The sequence below is a fragment of the Eleutherodactylus coqui genome, chromosome 4 (assembly GCF_035609145.1).
Source record: "Eleutherodactylus coqui strain aEleCoq1 chromosome 4, aEleCoq1.hap1, whole genome shotgun sequence".
In the NCBI taxonomy this organism is placed as follows: Eukaryota; Metazoa; Chordata; class Amphibia; order Anura; family Eleutherodactylidae; genus Eleutherodactylus; species Eleutherodactylus coqui.
Genome location: NC_089840.1, coordinates 51,698,918 through 51,724,532, shown reverse-complemented (window position 1 = coordinate 51,724,532; position 25,615 = coordinate 51,698,918). Strand labels below are relative to the sequence as shown.

Below are 25,615 nucleotides of genomic sequence, written 5' to 3'. Positions count from 1 at the left end.
TCTCCCACATGATACTATTACTAGTTGTCTCCTGGGACTTGTAGTTCTCCATAGTATTGTTAGTAATATCCTAGGACTATAGAAGATGTATCATGCTTTTGATTCTGGGATTTGTAGTTCCCCTGCAGGCATGGTATTGGTTAGTTGTCTACTGAGACTTCAAGTGCTTCTGCAGGCATAATAGTATCCCTTAGTTGTATTGTGGGACATGTAGTTCTCCCACATGCATAGTCTGACTAGTTGCCTGCTGGGACTTGTAGTTCTCCTCCTGCCTCTTCATCCATGTAACATGTGTGAGCACCCCCTCCCTCTGCAGCATCACTTGTGCAGATAATGACACATGAAGGAGACTGGGAAGAAAACAAGAGCACGTTTAGCTGCACCCAGGAGCTCCTGCCCATCTGCCAGCGTCCTGCCAATGAGCGGCCGAGGCGGGTGAGAGGAGCTGCCAGGCTGGAGCAGGAGGCAGAGCGCCCAGTTCAGCACCAGCAGCTGCAGACAGCGCACAGATCCGGCTGGGGCAGGGGATGGCCTGCCTGACTGCTGCCTTCAGTGTGCCCTCCACCATGGTGAGTGCCCATCAACCAGCTCAGCTCTGCTACATCTGTGCATACTCCTATCTTATGTCTATGTTGTATTGTGGTTGAATATAGACACAGCCTGGGTTTTCCTGTATATAGATGTAGCAGAGTTGGATTTGTCATTTGGAATCCCTTTCATAGTTGTCAACATGGCACCAAGAAGAGACCAGAGAGCACACCGAGCTCTGCTACATCTGTATGGGCATGATGTAGTTTATAGGACTACAAATCATATCCAAGGTCAGACTACTACACTAGAATAGCATAACCTGGGGCTTGTAGTTCGCCACGAGCCATAGACTCACTGTGTGCCTGCTGGGATCTGTAGTACTTCTATAGCAGATAAGAAGAACCTGGTTGTTGCTGGCTTCTGGGACTTGTAGTTCCTCATTTGGTTTTCAAAACACTACTTATCCTGCTGGGACTTGTAGTTCCCTATGCAATAATTAACTGCTGTTTTTCTTCTTCGACTTCAGCATGCATTGATAGATTGACTGATTGCCTCCTGGGACTTGTAGTTCTCCTGCAGTTATACACAGTGCACATATTTAGGAAGTGAATGACGTCTTGATCTCTTCACTAATTGTTGTGACAGTGACTAAGGAAGATGCTGGTGTTATTGAATGTGAATGTCATTAATGGTTAACCCTGTAATGCCTGGTAGACAATATCCCCCCCCCCCCCCCCATTGGATTTGCAGGAATGTCACCCCCCCCCCCCCCCCTTTATATAAAATGCTGCAAATGTGACCTGAATGCAAAGGGTTAGTAATGGAGCGCTGCAGCAGCTGCGGGGTCATTGCGGGTGTTAGAATGGGTTATTGGAGATGAGTTGCATAAGTCCTAGAGGATTAACCGTTTGAGGGAAGGTGAGAAGCTCTCTGGCTGCAGTCTCTGGGCACTGGGCACCTGCAGGCACTGAGCTGCTGCTGCTGACCGATAGTTACCTCTGTCAGCTCAGGATTACAGGATGTTATGCGCCTGCGCACTGCCGGCTCAATGCATCCTCAGCCTGGCTGCAAAATATATACAGCAGCAGCGGAGTCCAAGTCCATTATATAACGGGGAAGATATGTGAGGAGATATGCCGTATGGGTGTGCGCAGGCTGGTTAAAGTGCTCTGGAAAATTGGCAGCAGAATTTAGACAATGTGGCAATAACAATGTATAAAAGGCTATTAGTAATGATAGGAAAAAAGGGAAGGGGTGGATGGAAAGTGGACGGAACAAACCGACTCGTGAATAGTTGGATTAGTAGCAATAACAAGGCAGGATTATCTGATTTATCTGTTTTGTTCTCATATCTGGATATCTAGTCATCTATTGGATAGATATAGGGGATGGATAGATATAGGGGATGGATAGATATAGGGGATGGATAGATATAGGGGATGGATAGATATAGGGGATGGATAGATATAGGGGATGGATAGATATAGGGGATGGATAGATATAGGGGATGGATAGATATAGGGGATGGATAGAGATATGAGATGGATAGATATAGGGGATGGATAGATATAGGGGATGGATAGAGATATGAGATGGATAGATATAGGGGATGGATAGATATAGGGGATGGATAGATATAGGGGATGGATAGATATAGGGGATGGATAGATATAGGGGATGGATAGATATAGGGGATGGATAGATATAGGGGATGGATAGATATAGGGGATGGATAGATATAGGGGATGGATAGATATATGAGATGGATAGAGATATGAGATGGATAGAGATATGAGATGGATAGAGATATGAGATGGATAGAGATATGAGATGGATAGAGATATGAGATGGATAGAGATATGAGATGGATAGAGATATGAGATGGATAGATATGAGATGGATAGATATGAGATGGATAGATATGAGATGGATAGATATGAGATGGATAGATATGAGATGGATAGATATGAGATGGATAGATATGAGATGGATAGATATGAGATGGATAGATATGAGATGGATAGATAGATAGATGAGATAGATAAATAAATAGAAGATAGATATGAGATGGATAGATAGATATCAAATAGATATATAGATAGATATGAGAGAAATAGATTTCTCAGACACATACTCCAGGGCTAATTTTATAGGAAGCCAATTAACCTATCATTATATCAGTATGTCGTTGGATTGCGGATGGAAGTCAGAGGATCAGGTTTTTATGGATGTGCTGAAGTCATCATTTTCTGTCACAAATTCTATTAATCTCTCTTTCTCATATAGGAGTTTAGAAAGCTGGGTGATAATGTGACATTACAGTAGCTGTCACACAGCTTTCCTAAGCTCCTCAATGTAAAGTCTCCCAACTTACTTCCCATCTTCCCATACCGTGACTCATGGATTTTATTCTTGTGCGTCATAAAGGAGTATGTATTGGGGGCTCAGCTTTTCCTAAAGGGGTTGTCTGGTTTTGACAGCAGCTACTCGGAGTGTTTCACTCTCTCTGGAGGCCCTGGAATGTCCCTGCATTGTATGGGCAGCCCATTGATTTAGATGAGAATGGTGTAATCCTTCATTTTTCCTCTAGTGGCGCTGCAGGGAAACTGAAAACTTGCTGCTGGATTCCTCCACAGGTTACAGCTGATCGCTGGTGTTGGGGGCCCTTTCTAATAAAAAGTGAGCTGAGAACCCCTTAAGTGATAACGTTATTAAAATGTTTTCCTAATTTTGCAAATCAGCATTTTCTCCTCTTTTCCCTGCCTTCATTATTCTTTCTGCAGCGCTCATCATTCAGTAACATGCAGTAAAAGTTTCTTAACGAACCAGTAAATAATTAGAATCAGCAGAAACAGTCAATGATCATCAGTTTAAAGTCACTTTACTGCATTCTGCTTCATTAAAGGGTCTCAAGCTGAGATATTAAACAATAACATTCTCTAAACTTAAAGGGGTTGTTTTTTTCCCCAAAAACATTTTTCCTCTTTAAGAGCATGACAAAACAGACTCACCTCTCCCTGCATCTCCCGCACCACTGCTCGGTCCTCCGTGCCGGGTGTTTGTCTACAGGCTGCAGTAGACAGGACGCTTCAGGCTGCTGCAGCCAATTACAGCGCAGCTTTCATTTCTTATACTGCTGAGGTAAAATGAAAGCTGCGCTGTGATTGGTTGCTATGGGCAACAAAGACAGATTTTCTTATAGACAGCCCTTATAAAAGTGCGGTGTCGGCTTACTTTTCCGTAGCCGCCCTGTATTACACTCTATACGTAGACAGATAGAACACTTGGTCTGACCGTTGGAGTTCTATTATACCCTGTAGATACATTTCCCATGTGTGGGAACAGACGCTGGATTTTAGAGGGTTGTCTATTAGCAGTCGGTTGATAAACTTGTAATTTGGCGCCGTTCCCTGTTTTCTGTTTTGCCAGCAAGTATTTAACGGGTTTTCATTCATTGACAGAATCACAATAGCAGATTTGTCCTCGCAGCTGAGACTGTACTCTCACACAATCCCGGCTTCTTCACCGCACAGCCTGAAGTGAACTATGGCCGCCGCTGTCTGCACCTTCTGGGGTGAACTTTGGGGTTAACTCACAAAAGCGTCCCACCAATGCAAATTGGCACCGCCATCATATGCCAAGTAGATAGTGGCGATATAGGGGCTTTCACTCAAAATATGGATTTGTAAGCCCCATCGTCCCTCCACCCAGGAACGCCCCAAATACCGTGCGGCAGAAGACAGGACTCTTGGCAGGGCTGAGTTAGTAAATCAGGAATGAGAGCGCTCCTCGTATTACTGCGGCAGCCATTCTTGCAAACAGGATAAGAGAAAGTGCAGCCAAATTGATTAGTTGTCACCTTGAAATTACCTTCTCTGTCAGTCAGTTGTAGGGCTTCTTCAGACGGACACATTTGCGCACATTTTTGCACGCGCAATATATATATGTATGTGCACTATGCGCAGAGAATAGAACCCATTGATATCAATGGGTTCCTTCACATGAACGATTTTTTGGGGACTTGCTTTATCTTTTGGGGTATTTGTGCAGCAAAGGTCCCCATAGAAGTTTATGGGAGGTGCACAAATACACGTGCGCAAATCTGCAATACGCTGCGCCATTCCTGGAAAAGAAGAACTCATCCGGACCTCATAGGGCCTGGGCTCACAAGAGCAAGATTACTGTGATGTCCACACGTGTGATACGCGATAATTTGGAGGCAATCAAATACATTACATTACGCTGTCTTGTTCACATTTGCGCGTAAGAATTGCGTAATACGCGAGCACCAAAAAGAAGCAGCATGTTCTATTTTGCCGCATATTACATGAGAGAACTCATTGCTCTCTATGGATGCGTAATCAATGCTGCCCATACGCAATTACATTATATATACGCGTAACAGAGACTGTGTTGCCATACGCGGCAATAGGCCGGCTCACTGCCTGCTCATGTGTGAGCCCGGCTTTAGGCTATAAAGCCTTTTAATTCAGGGTGGGGTATTGTCGCGTGCGCATATGAACATACCCTGTGCGTGTAAAAAAGCGCAGACGCATGCAAATCAATATTGTTCACTGCGCAAATGCGTTGCGTTGAGGTGAGCATATTTGTACAAGCACTTTTCTGAAGAAGCCCCTCGCAATACTTGCTGTAATGGCGGCCATATAGTCACTGGAAACCGGATAATACCCTGATAATATTGAGCCTCGTGTGGTGCAGAGTGTTGGCGCAGCAGTATGCAGTCCTAAGCTCTCGCTCACGACCTGAAGGTTGCAGGCTCAATCTCTGCATGGTTGAGGTGGCCAGCTTAAGGTTAACTCAGCTTTCCATCCTTCTGAGGTCGGTCAAGTAAGTACCCAGCTTGCTGGGGGGTAAAATAAATTACCTGAAAGTGCTACGGAATAAGTTAGCGCTATACAAATAACTAGTCCCTAATACCTGGCCTATACTTTATAGTTTTGGGGGTAATTGCCCATAAGACCCCCGTCCCCCTATATTCCTCTGTATTCTGTTGGCCATGGATCTTTCTAGAAGAAGCCTCCGTAAATGTTGTGGGGACACTCAGCCCTTTCTTTCATGTTTTGGCCGCCTTCAATCCTGTGGTAGTTCAATAGGCAGTGGAATATGAAGCTTTTTGTAGTGATTTAGCCCTTGAATTGGGATCCAGATTTACTGACATCAGTGCAATGTATTTTGCAGCTGGGTAACCCGATCCCTTCGGTATTGTCTATGTGCCCTCGGAGAGATATTTGATCATTGGGAACCAGACGAGAAAGATTTGAACTTTTTGTATAGTAGATTGGCATCCGATGCCACGGGGCCCCGGCACGGCTGAACGTTGTGTAATTTGGCAGGAGGCGAACATCACAACCAGCTCTACAATGTGCTGTGAGAAGAAGCTGGGACCTACAGGCACAGAGGGACTCCGATATGAATCACCAGGACAGAAAAACTAGCGCAATTTACTATAAGATACCGTCCCGAATCCAATATTTACAAGTCCGATACACTTTAGTCTTGAACTTTGAAAAGGTCTGTGAATGAACAATCCTAAAATTGCATGAAATGAATGCATCAGTTAGTCACTCAGTTCATCCGCACCAAGAACATAGCATTGATATATGAAAAGCTTCTAAGGGATTCTTATGGAGATCCCCTTTAAGAATGTTTGCAGGCTGTATGGTATTAGTTAACAGAAGCCTTTTTCTTCACGAGGAGGCACACATGCATGATAGTTGCAAACACAGAGTGGCACAACAAGCTTCTAGGTTGCAAAAAACATTTAATGGTGCTAAGCACTGAATGTTGCAGAACTTAACTGTTTACTTCAGTCTTGATTGTTCCTTCACCAGGGCCAGATGACAGTAAGATACTCAGGGTCATTGAGGGTCAGGTAGCCCGCCCTGCCTAAGCATTCTTTATAGGGTGAAAGGAGGTCAAAATAAACTGAGGCTTTGGCGCAATCTTATGGCAGGTGATGACTTGGAGAGCAAAGACTATGGTATTGGTTTCTTTTAAAGGCTGATTCACACAAACTCATTTGTGCTGCGTATTACATTTTTTGCATGCGCAGTGAATAGAACCCCTTGATTTTAATTGGTTCATTGACTTGAGCATATTTTGCATGAGCTTTTCTTTTATGCAAAAAAAAATACGCAGCATGTTCTATTATCGTGAGTATGAGGGCTTATTCAGATGACTGTATATATCGGCCGGGTATTCACGCCGGCCAATATACGGGGTCTCTCTCTGCAGGGGGAGGAGGCTGGAAGAGCCGGGAGCAGTGCTCTGAGCTCCCGCCCCCTCTGCACTATTTGCAATGAGGGGGCGGGGCTGAGTTTCGGGAATTAGATCCACCCCGTCCCCGCCTCCCCTCATTGCAAATATTGCAGAGGGGGTGGAGAGGGGGCAGAAGCTCAAAGCACTGCTCCCGGCTCTTCCAGCCTCCTCCCCCTGCAGAGAGGGACGCCGTATATCGGCTCGGCGTGAATAGGCGGACGATATACGGTCGTCTGAATAAGCCCTTCTGCACAGAAATAGAACATTCTAATTAACTTAGTTAATTAGTTATTCTAATTACCTTAATTGCCCATTGAAATCAATAGGAGCATGCTTGTGTGTTTTTTTGCACGTGCAAATACGCAGGGCATGCGCGTGCAAAAAATACTGTAAAATACGCACAAAAGCACAACGCCCATCTTGCAAATATGCACCGCAAATTCACACAGAAATACGCTTCCGCCCGCGTGAAGACGGACGAAAACAACACTTTATTCCAAACCAGTAGGTAACGTGTTTTGAAGTAATTAGACCTCTTCATCAGACAGCTGAATTACTTGTATATCATTATGCAAATTACATGTGTCAGCAGCCCGCCAGCTCAAAGCATAAGAACTTTGATAAGGATTTCCATTCCCTGACAACAAGCCTAGATCTTGAAAACCACACAAACTGATAGACATTATATAATAAAACATGGCAGAAGTTTTCAGCATACAATCATTGAGCGGTGTTTGACGCATCTAGAATATACCTTTAAAGGGTTATTCCCAAAATACACATTTATCACTGATCCATAGGGTAGATGATAAAAGTCTGGTCTCACCCCTGCGACCGCCATCGATCCTGTGTCCATTTTTCTCATCACTGTGGGGTTGCTTCTCCCACTCAGTGATGTCAGATTGAATAGAGCTTTGGAGGCACATACGCAGCCGTTGCCCCATTCATTTGAATGGGGCTGACGAAAATAGTGGAGCAATTGTACTCGGCTATCTCTGGCGGTGCCATTGAAGATGAATAGAGCGGTATTGCCCATGCACAACCATAGCGCCATTCAATATCCTCCTCACTGCAGGGAGTGCACTGAGCCCGCACTGAGGAGGATGGCGAAACAGGACCCCTATTCTCGGGATCAGTGGGGACTCAATGGTGAGACCACCACTGATCAGATTTTAATCACCTCTCTTTTGGATGGGTGATAAAAGTTAATTTTTGTACAACCCCTTTATAAAGCTTGAGCTCACTCAGATTTCATGTGGTCCGATTGAGCGCCTCATTCAAAGAAGGGGCTGGCTCCTTAAAGAAATTATCCCCTGTGGACAGCTCCATTTTGATGGAAAGATGCTTTTAAAACAAAATGATTACAGGGTATCATGTAGCTATGGCCCCCAGCAATCCGCTATAAAAAGTGGAAGACGTTGGCAGCAAGTGTTCAGTTTCCCCGCAGTGCCTCCACAGGAAAAGCAAGGCATTGCACACCTCCCATTTCCATCAATGGACTGTCCATATATTGAATGGCCATGCTGGGTTCTCTAGAGAGATCCTCTTTGTAATTGCTACAGTTAGTTGTTGAAGGACCTAAATGGGGGTGGTGATTATTAACTGTGTTTGAAAATTAGGCTTCTATTCCAGACAACCCCTTTAAGAATAAAGACCATGTGGGTATCAGCATGTCTGACGATGTTTGCCCTTTAAAATCGCATGAATGTCATTTTTTATATCTTATGAATATTTATACAGAATATTTTTCTTCTTTTTGCAGAATTCGACCATCCCTTCCGCTGCAATGTCAGACCAAAAGTCAGTTTGCGTGTCCTTGGATGAAGTGGTGTCCAGCTGCGCTGGAAGTCAAGACACCCCTCTGCTTAATGGACATTTAAAAAAAGTGGATAACAACCTCACAGAAGCTCAACGCTTCTCCTCATTACCCAGGAGGCCGGCTGTGAATATTGAATTCAAGGATCTCTCATTCTCTATCCCTGAAGGACCATGGTGGAAAAAGAAAGGTAACTTTCAATACAAGAGATAAACCTCTGATGGAGATTTCTTGTTAAAAATGTAAAATATTCTTGTATCTAGTGACAATGTGAAATACTATGTGTCCTTGGACCATACTACCTTACCAGTGGGGGGAAACAAAAAGTTTTCAATTGTCCTTGCAACTCCAAATTGGTCTTGCAGATGAAGGAAGCAGGTTTTTGGAGTGAATTGACTTCAGTCAAGGTGACTTCATGGTGGAACTTGACTTTAAAGGGCATCACTCTGGCAGATCTGAGGAGAACCTAAAAGGTGTTCTTTCAGTTAGTCATTCAATTGCTCCTCCAATAGGTAGTGAAGAACATTGACTAGGCCCTTTCTAAGAACAAGAACTAATGGGTCATGAATCGGTGTCCCCATGCCTCATAAATTTGGGAAAGCAATAATCATGCTACCTTCTTAGAGCTTCCGATTCCCTAAAATGACCCTGTGTAAGGGAGTGCAGTCTATTTGGTGGGCAAATCCAAGTCCAATAAATGGCCAGTAGTAGACCACAGGCAATGGGTGCAAAATCCATGCAGCTGGGTGAGAATTTCCCCTCATGGAAAGTTCTACAGGGTAAAGCGTTAGTTTTTCATTTACACTCTATGGACTCCATCATTTAAGTTCCCACCTCAAGCAGCAAGACGTCTTGATGCACCCCTAACACCAATATATATGTTCTTGTACTGAAAACTTTCTATATAAGGGTTTCATAGATTTCATTGTATGACAAATTCCTGAAGAGTATTAGATATGCACCCCACCAATACGTAGCCCCCAAAAGAACAGAACTGAGACGGTTGGCGATTCCTTACTAGCCACGATGTACAGCAAGAGAAACTTGGTACTGTGTTGGCCAGAAAAATCTACATTTGTATAAAAAAAAGACTAAAGTATTGGTGAAAACTTTATTGGCTAACCAGAAAAATTACATTTGTGAGCTTTTAGGAACACAGAAGTTCCTTCATCAGGCAGGTCAACCAATGAAAAACCGGCAGACATACCCAAGCTTTAACCCTTTGCTATCCAATTTTGGATTCAGGGTTTCCTAGGGAATTTCCTCTTTCTGCCATTCTACAATAGTGCCATCTGCTGGCTAGAGACAGTACTATGGTATGTGACATGCTAGAGAGGCCCCCGACAGAGCGGTAATATACAGTAAGAATACCCTGCCGGATGTCTTCCGACATCGGAGCTGTACAGCCTTCAATCAGAATGTCTTTAGATGTCAGACAGTGGATTGGAAAGGGTTAAAAGATGTAACGCCAAGACATTAGTACATGGGGTGATACATCACTAAGATAAACCAGAGCAATAAAACTAAGGTTTTGTGTATAAGAAAAAAGGGAATCAGTAATAAACTTAGGGGGTTGCAGATCTGGGCTCAGGCTGATGGGTGTGAAGTTTCCATGTAATGAGGCGTAAACCCAGCTGTTAGGTTCAATCCTTGGGTTAATAACTGGAAAGTTCTTAGCAGCTTGAATCCCAAGATTTTTTCTCCACTTCCATCTCATACAGAAAACTTTAGTTTTATTGCTCAGTCTAGTCTTAATGATGCACCCCCCATGTACTAATGCCTTGATATACCATCATTTATGGTTGTATATGTCTCTCAGTTGCCCATCTGCAATCAGGATAGAAGAAAAATACTTCAGCGCTCCGTTAAGCTGTATCAATAAAATATCAGGATCTTACTTGTTTGGGGGTGCCTGACCTCCTGGCACCCCTCACATCCAGGAAGGCAGAAAATCCAGTAGAGAAAAGCGTGTTCTTTTATGGATCAAAATTTAATATTTAAAACAAGTTTACAATGCGACGCGTTTTGGCTTATACTAAGCCTTCCTCAAGCATATACAACATACCACAACCTACCTCTATTTATAGTAGGCATATGAATGAGAGCAAGCAATCTCCTTCTGTCCCACCCCTAGTGGGCGTTAACTTCCGGTCATTAATGTGATAAGGCACATGTGCAGCTCTCATAGTATCTTACCCCTAGAGTATTAGCATCCTCTCATGTAGGGCTGGCGCTGGCCATACGTCACATGGTGATGCGCCGACAGGCCTCCGGGGATGTTATGATGGTAGATGGAATAGCTCCGTGTGGCGTCTGCGTGATAACGCGGCGCCATTAGTGGGAGTCGTTCCCAGTGACGTCAATATAGTCACGTGATGCCGCAGGGGACGTAATGACGTCCAAGTTGGAGGCGTGATAGCGCGGAGTCATTGGTGGGAGTCGCTCCCAATGACGTCAGTGTAGTCACGTGATGTCGCAGAGGACGTAATGACGTCCAAAAAAGGAGGCGTGGCATCGCGTGACAGCGTGGCCGAGATCACATGGGGAAGAGTCCTTTCTTCTTTTCTATATACTCCAGTGGAGCGCTGCTTCTGACCCATATTGTTTTATCAGTTGTCCATCTGTTGAAAGACCCTCTGAGCTCCGAAAGCTTGCAGATACATTTCTGGTTGGCCAATAAAGGTATCACCTCTAGAGTTGAGCGAACATGCTTGTCCGAGCTTGATGCTCGTTCGAGTATTAGCGTAGTCGATGGTGCTTCTTACTCGAGCGAGTACCATTCTGAGTTCGACCGCTCCCCGTTTTGACCCCTCACTGCATTACCACTTCCTGCTGTGACGTGCCAGAGAGAGAGAGAGAGAGAGAGAGAGAGAGAGAGATATAGAAGCTCGGCACCAAGCGGGTCAAATACAAAAATGCTCGGGTCTCCCATTGACATCAATGGGGTCCTCTACTCGAATAGAGCTCTCAAATATTACGAAAAGCTTGACTCAAATAACGAACACCCGAGCATTTTGGTACTTGCTCATCTCTAATCACCGCTATACTACATTTGTGTTATTAACACCCTATAGTCTTCGGCAGCGCTGCAGGTATCAGGGTGCAAGTGCATCTAACTACCTAGCTAAAGTATTCTTGACGGGGGCCGTTATATAGCACATGGGCTGCACCCGTGACCATGTGGGAGGACCAAAAAGCGTTAGCTTTTATTCAGATGACTAATTTTTTCCTTTCGTCAGCATTCACACACAGAAAATAACTAGGTCATTCCTTCCGGAGAAGCTAGTAGTAAGATTTTGCCGTGTCAGCACATTCCCTTCCAGCAGATCAATTCTTTTGTTTAGTTACAAGGGAGCCTCATAGTTGGGAACGATCACATGGCCATCACTTGACTGCGCCTCCGGGAACACCATCTAGGGGAAAAGGGACCATTTTCAATCCCTTACCAAAGGCACGTCAAGAGTCTTGAGTTAACGTGCAATACGTCTTATCGAAGACAAGCATGGTGTAACTCAAGGAGGTACAGAGGACCATTGTGGTGCGGCTTTAGATTAGGTTAATCCAACCTGTTTCCGCATTGACAGTGTGGATATCCTCTCTCCTCAAACACCACATCATGAACACATTAAAAGGGAAGAACCAAAGCTTTATTATGGATGGTCTGTTCTTAGGATAGGCCATCAATATCTGATCAATGGGGTCCGACTCTTGTCCACTGAATCATTGGGCCTTCAGGTTGATTGTGGCTGATCCTGGTACTGCAGTTTAAGGCCTCTTTCACACGAGTGTTAAGATCACGCTGAAGTTAGCCGTGCAATAAAATCGCGACCATCTCTGCCTAAAATCACGTGAATGGACGTTTTTCAATGGACAAGTCCAGAGCTCCATTAGTGATTTTTCGTCCATTGCCAACACTGGGTGCAAAGTCTTGCCAAAAAAATGTGCTGCTGTTCGGAATTCCCTCGGTCGGAAGAAATCCTCCAAGTGTCTAAATAAGGGCACCTGTCTTCTTCTGGTGTTGCACGCAGCTAAATTCCCTCCACCTCCCATTTTTTGCAGCTCCCATAGGACTCTATGGAGGTTCCAGCGTTTTTCGGTCCAAAGCTAGGGCAAGACATATTTCTGTAGCAGGAAATTTCAACTACTGACTTCAGTTGCCTATGTGCTATTTTTTTAGGGCCATGCAATAATGCTCATGTGAATGAAGCCTAAAGCAGCTTAATCAAGAAAATGGTATAGAAGCGCAGTGCCAGGAACCACCACAGCCATGTGTACATCTGACTAGCAGCGGGACACCCCGAGATCAGCTTATTTTTGAGAGTCCCTTCCAACAAACCCACCTTATGTTGTCTAGTGTCGGTAATAGGAGCGAAATAGGAAAAAATGGAAACGTTTAATATTGTTTCTCTACTCCAAAAACAGAACAGAGAAACCGAAATCCCTAACGGGGGTGTAACGCTGGTGCGAGCGAGCCCTTACTTGTCATGCTGCGATCTACATTCTGGGAGACCCTGTTCAACTTGTTATAGCACCACCTATAGGTCAGCCGCAGAGGAGGGTGTTCCTGCATGATGGTGGTCTTCTAGCAGCCTCTACGGCTGTAGGTAATTTTACGACAAGCCCCTGCCATTCACCTACATAGCTTCTTAGATTTGGTCTAAGATTAACCCCTAAATAACCAAGGTAACAATGTTCTGTCTGTGAAGTGGCTTTCACCGAGGTCTTATAATACACTGCACTCCAGTCCTGCAGTCAGTTATCTTTAGAAAAGTAAATTGCAGGTTGGCTCTGCGGGTTATTAAGCCGGCTGCTGGCTGCATATCGCCTCACGGGCTAATCTCGCTAAGTCTAGTATTCTTCACCGTGATTACAGCCGGCTGCCTTTTAATAGGAGCGATGAATCAGAGGAGAAAATATGTAGCGAGCCGAGTATGTGCATCTCCCTCCGCTCACGTGTCAGGAAGGTGCTGGAGTCACCTGCCAATCCAAAGAGCTTAGGTGTCACTTACCTTATGTACAGGGCAGCGGGTAGGTGCCCACTGCGCCAGCAACTTTCTAACGGCTTCTTCACATAAGTGTTGGACATTCCATTTAGAACCTCCGTCGCTGAATTCCATATTGGTCTTCCATATATAAAATTGAAAGACCAACCGGAAACTCAATGGACCTTATTATACTCAACGGGGTCCGTTTGCATTTCAACTGCTAAGATCTCTGATTGCTGTCAGTGAATGGGAACACTATTGCTTATATCCAGAAGCTCTACACAGTTGGGGCGCCTGAAAACAAGCGTGTGCACAAATACGGTAGCCTCCGCACAACCAGGCATATTTATAAGCGCCCGCAACCCCCCCACCCAATTTAAAAGGCCATTTACTTAATGAGGTCCTATTTTTCACGGAACTGCCCAGCAAACTGCACATTTGCGCACCTGTCATGGACTTCTTTGGGGACCTTTGCTGTCCAAATACACAGAAAGATAGAGATCTTATTTTTTGCTCGCGAATGAAATGCGCACGAAAAAAAATCATTGACATCCATGGGTTATATTCCCTGCATATTGCACAGCTATATTTTACACACGCAAATAGGTTAGTCTGAAGGAGCCTATAGGGGATCTTCACACAGCCATGTGTGGAGTTCGTAAGTTTAATGCGTATATACAAGACCGAAAATCGCATCACCCAACGGTTTTTGGTCCTTCATGCTGGTTTTTGTGCGTGTATTTATACACCAAAAAATACGGAGGGCTCGTTATTTTACTGCGCAAATATGCAGTGAATACTGCTGGAAGGCGCGTGAAAAATAGGCAGATTTGAATAAATCCATTGAAATCAACGGATTCTATTCACTGTGTATTATGCGCATTAAAAATAGGTGCGCAATACGTGGCGTAAATACTGCCATGGGAATGAGCCCTTAAAGTGGTTTTCTGGGATGTTTAGAGTTTATCGGTTGATGACCTATCCTCAGGATATAGCAATAGACGATTGGTGGGTCCGCCGCTCCAAATCCCAGTCAATTGATTCCCAGTGCCGATGTCATTACGGGTAGTGCAGGAAGCAGATTGCGCTGTACGTAGTGCAGTGGCCCAAGTTGGTATTGCATTAAATTCAATAGTAACTGTGCCTGCAGTACCAAAGCGGGCCACTGTATTACGGTCGGCAGGATCTGCTTCGTGCACCGTCTGTTGTTACAGCAGTGCTGGAGATTAGCTGATTGCTCGGGATCAAAAGGACCCCCGCTGATCAACTTTTGATGACCTTTTCTGCGGACAGGTCATCAATTGAAAAAAAATCTAAAAAGTCCTGACAATCCATTTAATACTTCTCACAGTGGAGGGTTTGTTACAATTGTATCCCATCTAGACAATCCTTTGTGACCTAAACACATCAGCAGAACATATCTCTCTCCTATCCTGATTCGTCTGATACACTAACAAACTGACTGCTTACATCACAGAGGATTGTTTACTGGATACAATTGTAACGAACCCTCAGCTGTATTAAGACAACATGGGATTTTGAACTTAAGGAGGTGAACACAAATGTTGGCGTTCACAGATAGCAAGCAAATGTCTTGACAATAGATGGAGATATTATATTGGCAATGTGCATAGTTTTTTCATTATATGGTGATCAATTCTTTGCTTTTTTTAAGATCTCTGCTTGCTAATCAGTGAATTACCAGAAATGACAAACCTACCCTGTGTATTTTAGATCTGACCCAGTTTACAGCAGAGCGTTCTTATATAATTAACCCGTTATTCACTGACAGCCAGCAGAGGTTTTGAAAATGATGAGAAACTGAAACTCAAAGCATCGAGGTAACTTGTGTAGCTCGTATGGGGCCCTTGTTGTGAAGGACTCCAGCTTAGACCGATCTCATTGGAATGGGTAGTATGAAGCTATTAAGAGTAAGACAGGAGGGGGCATTAAATAAGTGATGCACCCTCATTTCCTGGCATGTGGTGACATCAGCAGAAGCCAGTTTTGATTTTTCCCTCCCTCCCATTGAAAACAGTAGCGAGGGGCGGAGAGGGGGTGGGAGCTCATTGGACTCGAGGACTTCTACTATTGATGATCTAACCTCAGGATAGGTCATCGATAGTTGATCAGTGGGGTCCACAGCTTCAGATCCCCGACGATCAGCTGATTGCCTGCCAGTGCAGACAGTGCTTGCAGCAGAAAATGCTGTCAATTGGTAATGCAGGCACAGCTGTCCACACTGGCAGCAGTCTGGATGATCAGCTGATTGGGCGATCAGTAGATCACCATCGACTATCCTGAGATTAGGGCATCAACAGTAAAAATCCTAGACAACTCAAAGGAATTTTAAGTTAATGAAGGGAAGTCCCCATCTCAGGACCCTCATCTATTTTCCAGATCGGAGATTTGTTACAAAGTGTCCTCTGACCCCGGCTCATCCAAGCATTACAAGGACCGACCATTGTTTTTGTGTAATGCTTTGTATTCCCTGTGGTGGCACTACAGGGGAATTGAACCCTTGCGGCTGAGTTCCTTCCCAGCTGATCGCTGCTGCTGTCTCCTGCTTCATTGTATAGGATTAACTTGTTCCCTTTCTGTTAGTCGTAGCTAAACGGATTTACCGTAAGTCTAGAAAATAGGAAAAATTGCCTATAATTTGTACATGAAGATCAGAATACAAAGGAAGGAGCGAGCGTTGTGCTATCACAGGGGCCGGCGCTTTTGTGTTCTCTAACAAGAGGCTTTAGTGCAACGCCACAGAGGATTTCATCATTTTATCTGCTTAGGAGTGACTGACAGCACAAAGCGGTGCTTCCGGTTTATAGAAAGCGGGGTCCTGAGCAACAAGCAAGTAGAGGCCCAAACTTGCCAAGTTTAGACTTTTTTTTTCATTGTTTCAAAAGATACACATAAGTCTATGTATCTGAATACGTGAATGTTGCCAAACCAGGTCAAATAAAGCTCCTGTTAAAAATATCCATGCAATACCGCCATTTAGTGCTCAAATAAAACCTCCATAAAGTACCGCCATATATTTTCCACACAACTGCAATTTAATTGCCAAATAAAACTGTTAGAATATCCAAATACTCCCATACAGCGTCTATATAATACTCCTATACAGCAGCCACATAATACTGCACTCATAACGCCATATAGTGCCCAAATAATACTTTACAGCTCATCATGCAGCTACCTAAGTATTATGTTGTATCCAAATAATCAAACGACCACTTGTCAGTTAGTATGTGAGTGCTTCTCATGCTCCACCCCTGGTGATGTCATCGCCCCGTCCCCTGGTGACGTCATCGAAGGTCCTACAACATACATAAAACGTTCAGCCTGACCGACAGAAGAACAACAGAGTTAGGGCTCTTGGAAGGGGAGGACAAAAATAACAAAATGAGAATACAACTTAGCCATTATTATCTCAGACACAACTCAGCAATTCTGACAGAAGACACAGACCTACTGCCACCACAGAGATCCGGTGGGCTGAAGGCCCTGTGGTGATGTCACTGCTGTGGGAGGAGCCATCCAGCAGTTTGGTAAGAGATCCAGGAAGCTGAAGGATCTGCAGTGACGTCACTGCTGTGGGAGGAGCCATTGTGCAATTTGGTAGAAAGTACTGTATACTGGATAAATCGACAGCAGCTACTACCAGGACCTGTGATGATGTCACCGTCATGTGATCAACTGTGTGGGTGGAATCAGGAATCACATGAGCAATGGTGATCACTGTATCCAGGAGTCTGGTGATACGTAGAATAGCAGGGCTGTGTGTGTGAATCAGGATGTAGCAGAGCCACCAGAAACACCGGTACTATAATTTCCTGATCATTACTAGTACTCTTATAGAGTCCATGATACTGCATTTGAGGTTCGATAAAATAGCGCCATATCATACTAAATGATTCTGGGTGATACAGAGTTCATTTTAATCTAAACTACCCTCCCCCTCTTTGACCCCCCCCCCCCTTTGATTGGAGCAGAGAAAGGATTCATCACCATGCTCAAAATCTCTACTTGTTGTCAGTGAATAGGAACATTCCTTGCTTACATCACAAAACTGAAAAAACTGATCATGACCAACTGACACAGTTAGGCCAGTTGCACAATACGCAGTGAATAGAACCCAGTTGGTTCATGCACATATGCGTATTTTGCGTGCGCATTTTGGCCACGCAAATAAACAGAGCATGCTTTATTTTCCTGCGTATTCGCGCACAAAGGTCCCCATCAGAGGCGTAACTTGAAGCTCCCGGGTCCCGATGCAAAACTTGTAACAGGGCCCCCAACTATAATGCTTTACTCATAGTACTGGGTTCCCTATATGGAGAAGAGAGGCCTTATGGGCCCCCCTAAGGCTCCTGGGCCCGGGTGCAACCGCATCCCCTGCATCCTCTATAGTTACGCCCCTGGTCCCCATAGAAGTCAATGGGGGGTGCAAATGTGCGCAGAAAACACTGCGTAATTGCGCAGGTAAATGAAAACATCAGGAACTAATTAGCTGTTTTAATTGGTGTGTTTACTTAGCTTATGAACCTGCCAAGTGGACAGAAAATGTACTGTAAAATACGTCGCTACTAGAGATGAGCGAACGTACTCGATAAGGCCGATTTCGCAATCGAGCACCGCGATTTTCGAGTACTTCACTACTCAGGTGAAAAGTACTCGGGGGCGCTGTGGGTGAGCGGGGGGTTGCAGAGAGGAGTGGGGGGAGAGGGAGAGAGAGAGAGCTCCCACCTGTTCCCCGCTGCTACCCCCCCACTCCACCACGCCTCCCCCCGCCCCACAGCGCCCCCGAGTACTTTTCACCCGAGTAGTGAAGTACTCGAAAATCGTGGTGCTCGATTGCGAAATCGGCCTTACCGAGTACGTTCGCTCATCTCTAGTAGCTACACATGCAAAAAACCCTCATTCACAAAGCAAAAAGGTTGCACTAAGGCATGCGCAATTGTGCTTACGTCCGTCTGAAGCCGCCCTTATGCTTATTACCATGGAAAACTCTGATGAACTTAAATGGGTGTTCGAGTATTTACCTGGTTTAGATATTCCTACCAGCTCCTTTGTGCTGCTTCTACAATCCTGTTTCCCTGTATTCCTGGCCACATTAAGTGGTGCTCTGCAGTTGTTGCATCTCTTGTTCAGGATGCGCCCTTATCTGCTTCTGCGGTTTACTCCTATTCTGTAACTTTTGTTAGGTGTCCCATGTCTGTTTACTGAATGCATTCTGTTTGGTTCATCTCTGGTGCCCGTTTCTCTCCATTACTCCATCTAAGGTCATTACAGGGAAGCCCAAGGTTCCTGTTGCGGGTTCGCCTATTTCAGGGCAGGTGCTCCGCTCTTTAGGCACTTTAACAGGGATAAGTCCCGATCTTTCCTCGTTCTACACCCTGTAACCTTGTTCGTGTGGTTTCTGTGTTGTCCTTGTCAGATATTTCTCATGGCTTGCAGTTAACACGAGGGATAAGTGTCCAAAGCCCCCCAGCCAGAAAGTCTCCAGAACCCCTTATTCAGACTCAAGTGTATCATAACTATGGTAGTTAGTAAAAGGCCTGTTAATATTATTCCCCATTGGTCTACTTACCTCCCAGCCGTCACCCAGCTCTCCCAGGCATGTGTGCCTAGGCCTAGTCACTATGAATGGAGTCAAGTGTCTAGAAAAGCTGAGTGACAGTATAAGGGGTAAGTACTCTATAAAGGGGAAGCTCTATTAGACTATTTCCTCACATAATGGTGGAATTAGCAGGAATATGAATGAGCTGTGAAGACGTTCTGTTGTGGCGTGCTGCAGGATTTGCCGTTTTGCATCTTAAAGAATCTTTTTGTAAAGCCTGTGAGATAAATGTGCTGTATTAGCAGACAAGAATCCATTATCTCTGCAGTCGGGCACTTCCAGTGCCCATAAGTGCCAATTACAGACTGTAAATTGTGTGGAAAAAGAACATTTTGTAACTTAAAATGGTAAAACTTTCTATACTTTTGTGGTTCTATAGAATGTGCCAAAGGGATTGGCAGAGAGGCCTAACAGTCCAGAATCTGTGGAACTACTAAGCTCAGCATGCCCTGACAGCTTATTGCAGACCTGTACCCCATAGCCCAGCAGGAAGCTTACAATTATATTGCACACAACGCAGCTACACATAGATAGAACTCCATGTGTTTGTTGTGTGCTATAACATTTAAAGTGAACATGTAGCTTCACGCTGAACTTCTGATCCTTTGATCGCTTCTACAACATACTGCAATACTTCAGTACTGCAGTACATTGTATTTTTAATATCCCAATAGTATTAGTGCCCCAATAGAAACAGTGGCTCCAATAGTAATAGTGCTACCAGTAGTGGACCCAATAGTAATAGTGCCTCAATAGAAAACAGTGGCTTCACCAGTAGTGGACCCAATAGTAATAGTACCAGTAGTGGGCCCAATAGCAATAGTGCCCCCAGTAGTAATATGGCTCTGGTAGTAAGTGTTCTCAGTAGTGGCCCCAGTAGTAATATGGCTCTAGTAGTAACAGTGTCGGCAGTAGTGGCCCCAGTAGCAATATGGCTCTAGTACTAACAGTGTCGGCAGTAGTGGCCCCAGTAGCAATATGGCTCTAGTACTAACAGTGTCGGCAGTAGTGGCCCCAGTAGCAATATGGCTCTAGTACTAACAGTGTCGGCAATAGTGGCCCCAGTAGCAATATGGCTCTAGTAGTAACAGTGTCGGCAGTAGTGGCCCCAGTAGCAATATGGCTCTAGTAGTAACAGTGTCGGCAGTAGTGGCCCCAGTAGTAGTAGTGTCCCCTATTAGTGCCTCTAAGTAGTAATAGTGCCCCCAGTAGTAATATGGCTCTGGTAGTAACCGTGTCGACAGTAGTGGCCCCAGTAGTAATATGGCTCTAGTAGTAACAGTGTCGACAGTAGTGGCCCCAGTAGTAATATGGCTCTGGTAATAGTGTCGCGAGTAGTGGCCCCAGTAGTAATATGGCTCTAGTAGTAACAGTGTCGACAGTAGTGGCCCCAGTAGTAATATGGCTCTGGTAGTAAGTGTCGGCAGTAGTGGCCCCAGTAGTGGCCCCAGAAGTAATATGGCTCTGGTAATAACAGTGTCGCCAGTAGTGGCCCCAGTAGTAATATGGCTCTAGTAGTAACAGTGTCGACAGTAGTGGCCCCAGTAGTAATATGGCTCTGGTAGTAAGTGTCGGCAGTAGTGGCCCCAGTAGTGGCCCCAGAAGTAATATGGCTCTGGTAATAACAGTGTCGCCAGTAGTGGCCCCAGTAGTAATATGGCTCTGGTAATAACAGTGTCGGCAGTAGTGGCCCCAGTAGTAATATGGCTCTGGTAATAACAGTGTCGGCAGTAGTGGCCCCAGTAGTAATATGGCTCTGGTAATAACAGTGTCGGCAGTAGTGGCCCCAGTAGTAATATGGCTCTGGTAATAACAGTGTCGGCAGTAGTGGCCCCAGTAGTAATATGGCTCTGGTAATAACAGTGTCGGCAGTAGTGGCCCCAGAAGTAATATGGCTCTGGTAGTAACAGTGTCGGCAGCAGTGGCTACAGTAGTAATATGGCTCTGGTAGTAACAGTGTCGGCAGCAGTGGCTACAGTAGTAATATGGCTCTGGTAGTAACAGTGTCGGCAGCAGTGGCTACAGTAGTAATATGGCTCTGGTAGTAACAGTGTCGGCAGTAGTGGCCCCAGTAGTAATATGGCTCTGGTAGTAACAGTGTCGGCAGCAGTGGCTACAGTAGTAATATGGCTCTGGTAGTAACAGTGTCGGCAGCAGTGGCTACAGTAGTAATATGGCTCTGGTACTAACAGTGTCGGCAGTAGTGGCCCCAGTAGTAATATGGCTCTGGTAGTAACAGTGTCGGCAGTAGTGGCCCCAGTAGTAATATGGCTCTAGTACTAACAGTGTCGGCAGTAGTGGCCCCAGTAGTAATATGGCTCTGGTAGTAACAGTATCGGCAGCAGTGGCTACAGTAGTAGTAGTGTCCCCTATTAGTGCCCCTCAGTAGTAATAGGGCCCCCTCTTTGTACTTTCCCCATCTTGAACCTCCAGCAGGCAGCAACCCACCGCATCAAGAATTTCCCTCACACGCACTCCACAGCTTCCATCCGCCGCCACTACTGTAATTAGAGCTGTGAACCCGGCCTGAGGGCTTATTTACATCAACACATTTGCGCAGTATCTTGCGCTTGAGAAGTTTGCACCCAATTCGCAGTGAATGGAAGCCGCCGATCTCACTGGGTTCGTTCACATGAGTGTTTGGAATGAACATGTCGTTCGCACAAACTACGCGGCTCGCTCTTGTTTCGTGTGCATCGCACATTTTAAACTGATTTAACTTAATTGCTCTTTGAAAGCAATGGGAGCATGCTTGTGTGTTTGCCAAAAAGTACAGTAAAACACGCACAGGCGTGCGCAAAAACGCAACGCCCATCACACAAAAGGGTACGTAAATGTGCTTACTGCCGACCTAAGTGAATATTGCAGCACGGCTGCATCTATAGGTCCATCACTTCTGCCTGTGCTTACAGCCGTGCCGCGCACCTTCACCTTAATCCACCGGCCCGCGAGGCTACAAGACGTTCCCGCGGTCAGGGCTGCCTGTGGGGATTAGAAGGCAATTAAAGCTTCTAATCCCGATCATTCTGGAAGACGGAGCGAGTCTGTGGGATTACTGCGGACAGACGTGGCGCTGCCGTCTATTATACCCTAGGGCGGTACAGAGCGGGATCTGGGGTGAAGCGGGTTTACAGGTGCCTATATATATATATATATATATATATTATTGGGGAGGACAACTGTATAAATGAGAAGCTCCATTTCCCACAGCAACCAATCACAGAGCAGCTTCCATTTTTCAGGAGTATTGTAAGAAATAAAAGCTAAGCTGTGATTGGTCGCTACAGGCAACAAAAACAAGTTTCAGGGCGGGTTACCATGGCTGTATTTGCGCGTGCAATATGCAAAGAATAGAAATCATTGAATTCGATGGGTTCACTTTCATGTACGTTTTTGCACGCATTCGCTGTATTATAGTGTGCATTTGTGCATCAAAGGCTATGGGGGGTGCGCAAATGTGCAACCGATACCCACGCAATTGCGAAATTTTGCATGGATAAGAACACATCTGAAACTAATTAGACTAAATTGCCATTTCACTTGGGGCGCGGTTGTGTCCTGCGGCCAAGTGAAATGGCCTAGCCAGCACAAGGAGTACAGTACTATGCGGTAAAATGCGCGCAAAAGCACAACATTCATGACAAATACGTTGTGCTAATTTGTGTGTTTTGCGCATACGCCTGTGGCAAACCGCCGTTACTGACAGTTGTCGGCACAGGACGCGCTCCTAACTTTTGACAGACCAACGCAGAAGACTCCCATAGGCTCCTATAGGAGTCTATGGCAGCCGCCTGGCAAAGGGAGAGGGAGGGAGTTTAGCAGCGGCTAGCGCTACTAAACAATGACAGGTGCCTCTAGTTGAAACATTTAAACGTCATTTAAGCAGCTCAGCTGACTGAGGGGTTTCAGGGATGCGGCGTCGGTTCACAGCATGACGCCGCAGCCCGCCGTGAAAGAAGGTGGCTTTTAAATCTGCCATAGAAACACGCTCTAGAGAATGAACCTATTGAAATCAATGCCTTCACTCCGGCACATTTTGCAAGCGTTTTACGTGTGCAGGACCGTGTGCATACATGTTCGTGAGGGCAAAAACACATGGGTGTATGCGCTACTATGCTTGCTGCTACAAAGCGTAGTTGCGCATAAATGGGTTTTTGTTTTTTTTCCTCGGACTCCTCAAACTCTGCGCCATTGCGCCAGTGTTTAAAAAAAAAAAAAGCAGGAAGATGCGTCCTGCCCTATCTTTCTCACACGTAGTATTAACGTGCGAGGATACCGCTAATGAAAACGAAACCATGATTATGCGGCCACATAATGGGACTAAATCACGCCCACATGAAGAAGCCCTAAGACCTAAGACCTCCATCAGACAGGCGTATTTAGGGCACACAAAATTTGCGCAGGCAATATGCAGAGAATAGAAACCATTGATTTCAATGAGTTTGTTCACATGCGTGTATTTTACCGCACATTTCGGTGGCACGAAAAAAAAAATTGCGCACCCACAGTCCCCCTAGAATTAAATGGGGAGGCACAAATCCATGCAAAATACGCTTGGAGACGCCTGATACGCTGTGGAATTGCGCTGGAAAAAAAAACACATCTGGAGCTCATTAGACCAATTAACATGGCTTGCAAGTACAGTAAAATACGCCGATGCACGTAAAAAAGCATAATTTATTCCGTGAATATGCTGCACTCCGGTGCGTGCAAATGCTAATATGCTCCTGTGAAGGGGGCTTAAAGAGTATTTGCGCATCGATGAGGTTTGAATAGGAACATAATCAGCGTGTTGCGCGTCTCTGCGCATATCACTGTAATTTTTGCGCATGCAGGGCCACATGACATCCTCTACGTGGAATTTAATGGCTGTTTTTGCCTAATGAGCTCGCAGTGGCACACCCTTCCCCTTGTGTACTTTCACGCCTTACATGGACCTCTATGGCACTTTTTTTGTGCGCTCTCAAAACGCACGCATAAAACGCACTTATTAGGATAAACCTATAGAAGTCAATGGGTTCTATTCTCTGTGTTTAGTGCTAACAGATTTTGCGTGCGCCAATACCTGCACAAACACAGCCAGTGTGCCGCCGCCCTTTGAGGAAGGGTCCACCATACACCCCCAGGGTCTTGCTTTGGGCATCTGCTAATACATAAGCCCCATTGATTCAATTACTACTAGTCAGTTTCCGGTCCTGACTCTGGGGCTCGCGCTATTCTACACTTCACGGATCCATCCTAACAATTAGCTAATCCTCCAGCGGCTCTTCACCTCCTTGAGGATCTTATTACACTGCAGCCTCGGAGATATAGTCAGCGCAGGTAGAACTAGAATAATGCAACCTCCGCTGGAACATAATAGTAGACCCCCGGAAACTGTCTGCAGCCCCTGAGGACTTTGTCAGGCTTCTTCGTATTGCAGGACAAGGAGCGGACCAAGCTGGACTCAGCCACCTAGATTGCCGGAAAGACATCTTTTCACAAAAATGGCTATTATGTGATTATACACTGAGTGAGGAGGTAGGATTGTGGGGGTCTATAGTCCAGCCCCCTGTATTCTGGCTTGTTCTGGAGCATCATGAAGGTTTCTTCCAGCTACAGCTCAGTTTGCTGCCCAGAAATTTTTGGCTTCAAGCGTTTGCAGCACTTCTACACGCTCTTCGGTAACACAAGCTCTCCCATCACACAGCCCCCATTACTAGAGCTGTCCTGCTGCCCCCGAGTACTGTACCTGCTACCCATATGGCTATGCCTACTAGCTCTAATATGCCAAATTGCTGTCTTAGGTGCGCAGAGTATTATTTCTGCTGCGCTGTCGCCTGCTGACCCCAATGCTGTGCCTATGGCCATCAGGTGGCGGCCTGGAGGCCTCTCTTCCAGTTAGAAGAACCGGTGTGATGATATCAGGAGCAGTGGGTATTCTGGAATTGGGACCGGGATGGATAAGCCCAGTTTTTTTAGGGTCACCAGGCTGTCCCTTTCTGTATACTCAGGCAGGGGCATCAGTAGGGACTCATGTCCTGGTTCCGGACAGATGGATTGGGGTAAAAGCCAGGTATGAAAGTAGGCCGTGTTCATGGCTACAGTGCGGAGGCTTGGTGGATATGTGGTGAAGGACCTGGGGTGGGGGGGGGGGGGGGGGGAGGTCAGCATTGATGCTATAACCAGTGACTTTCATAATAAGTCACTATAAGAAGACCCCGCAGATCTCAGCTCAATCCTGTCGCTGGGTTTCCTACTTCCCATTCATGCAGTCTTCCCCAACATCTTACTCCTGGGCTTTACTTGACTCTTAGGGTTCTTTTGGATAAGCCGATTCTCTTTTGAGCGAGTATCGTCACCGCTAGCTTGTTCGCACTCGTGCAGCCTGTTAAGACAGCA

The 25,615-nt window shown here is 45.5% G+C and overlaps 1 protein-coding gene across 1 annotated transcript in view; it reads left to right on the top strand.

Moving 5' to 3' along the window:
- The first annotated feature begins 464 nt into the window (after nucleotides 1-464).
- ABCG1 (ATP binding cassette subfamily G member 1) overlaps nucleotides 465-25,615 on the top strand; it is an 81,735-nt gene continuing 56,584 nt past the window's right edge. Inside the window, exons 1-2 of the mRNA XM_066599408.1 lie at nucleotides 465-569; nucleotides 8,573-8,816. Coding sequence (XP_066455505.1) covers nucleotides 528-569; nucleotides 8,573-8,816 — 286 coding nt within the window. The 5' untranslated portion in view covers nucleotides 465-527. The remainder of the gene's footprint in view (nucleotides 570-8,572; nucleotides 8,817-25,615) is intronic.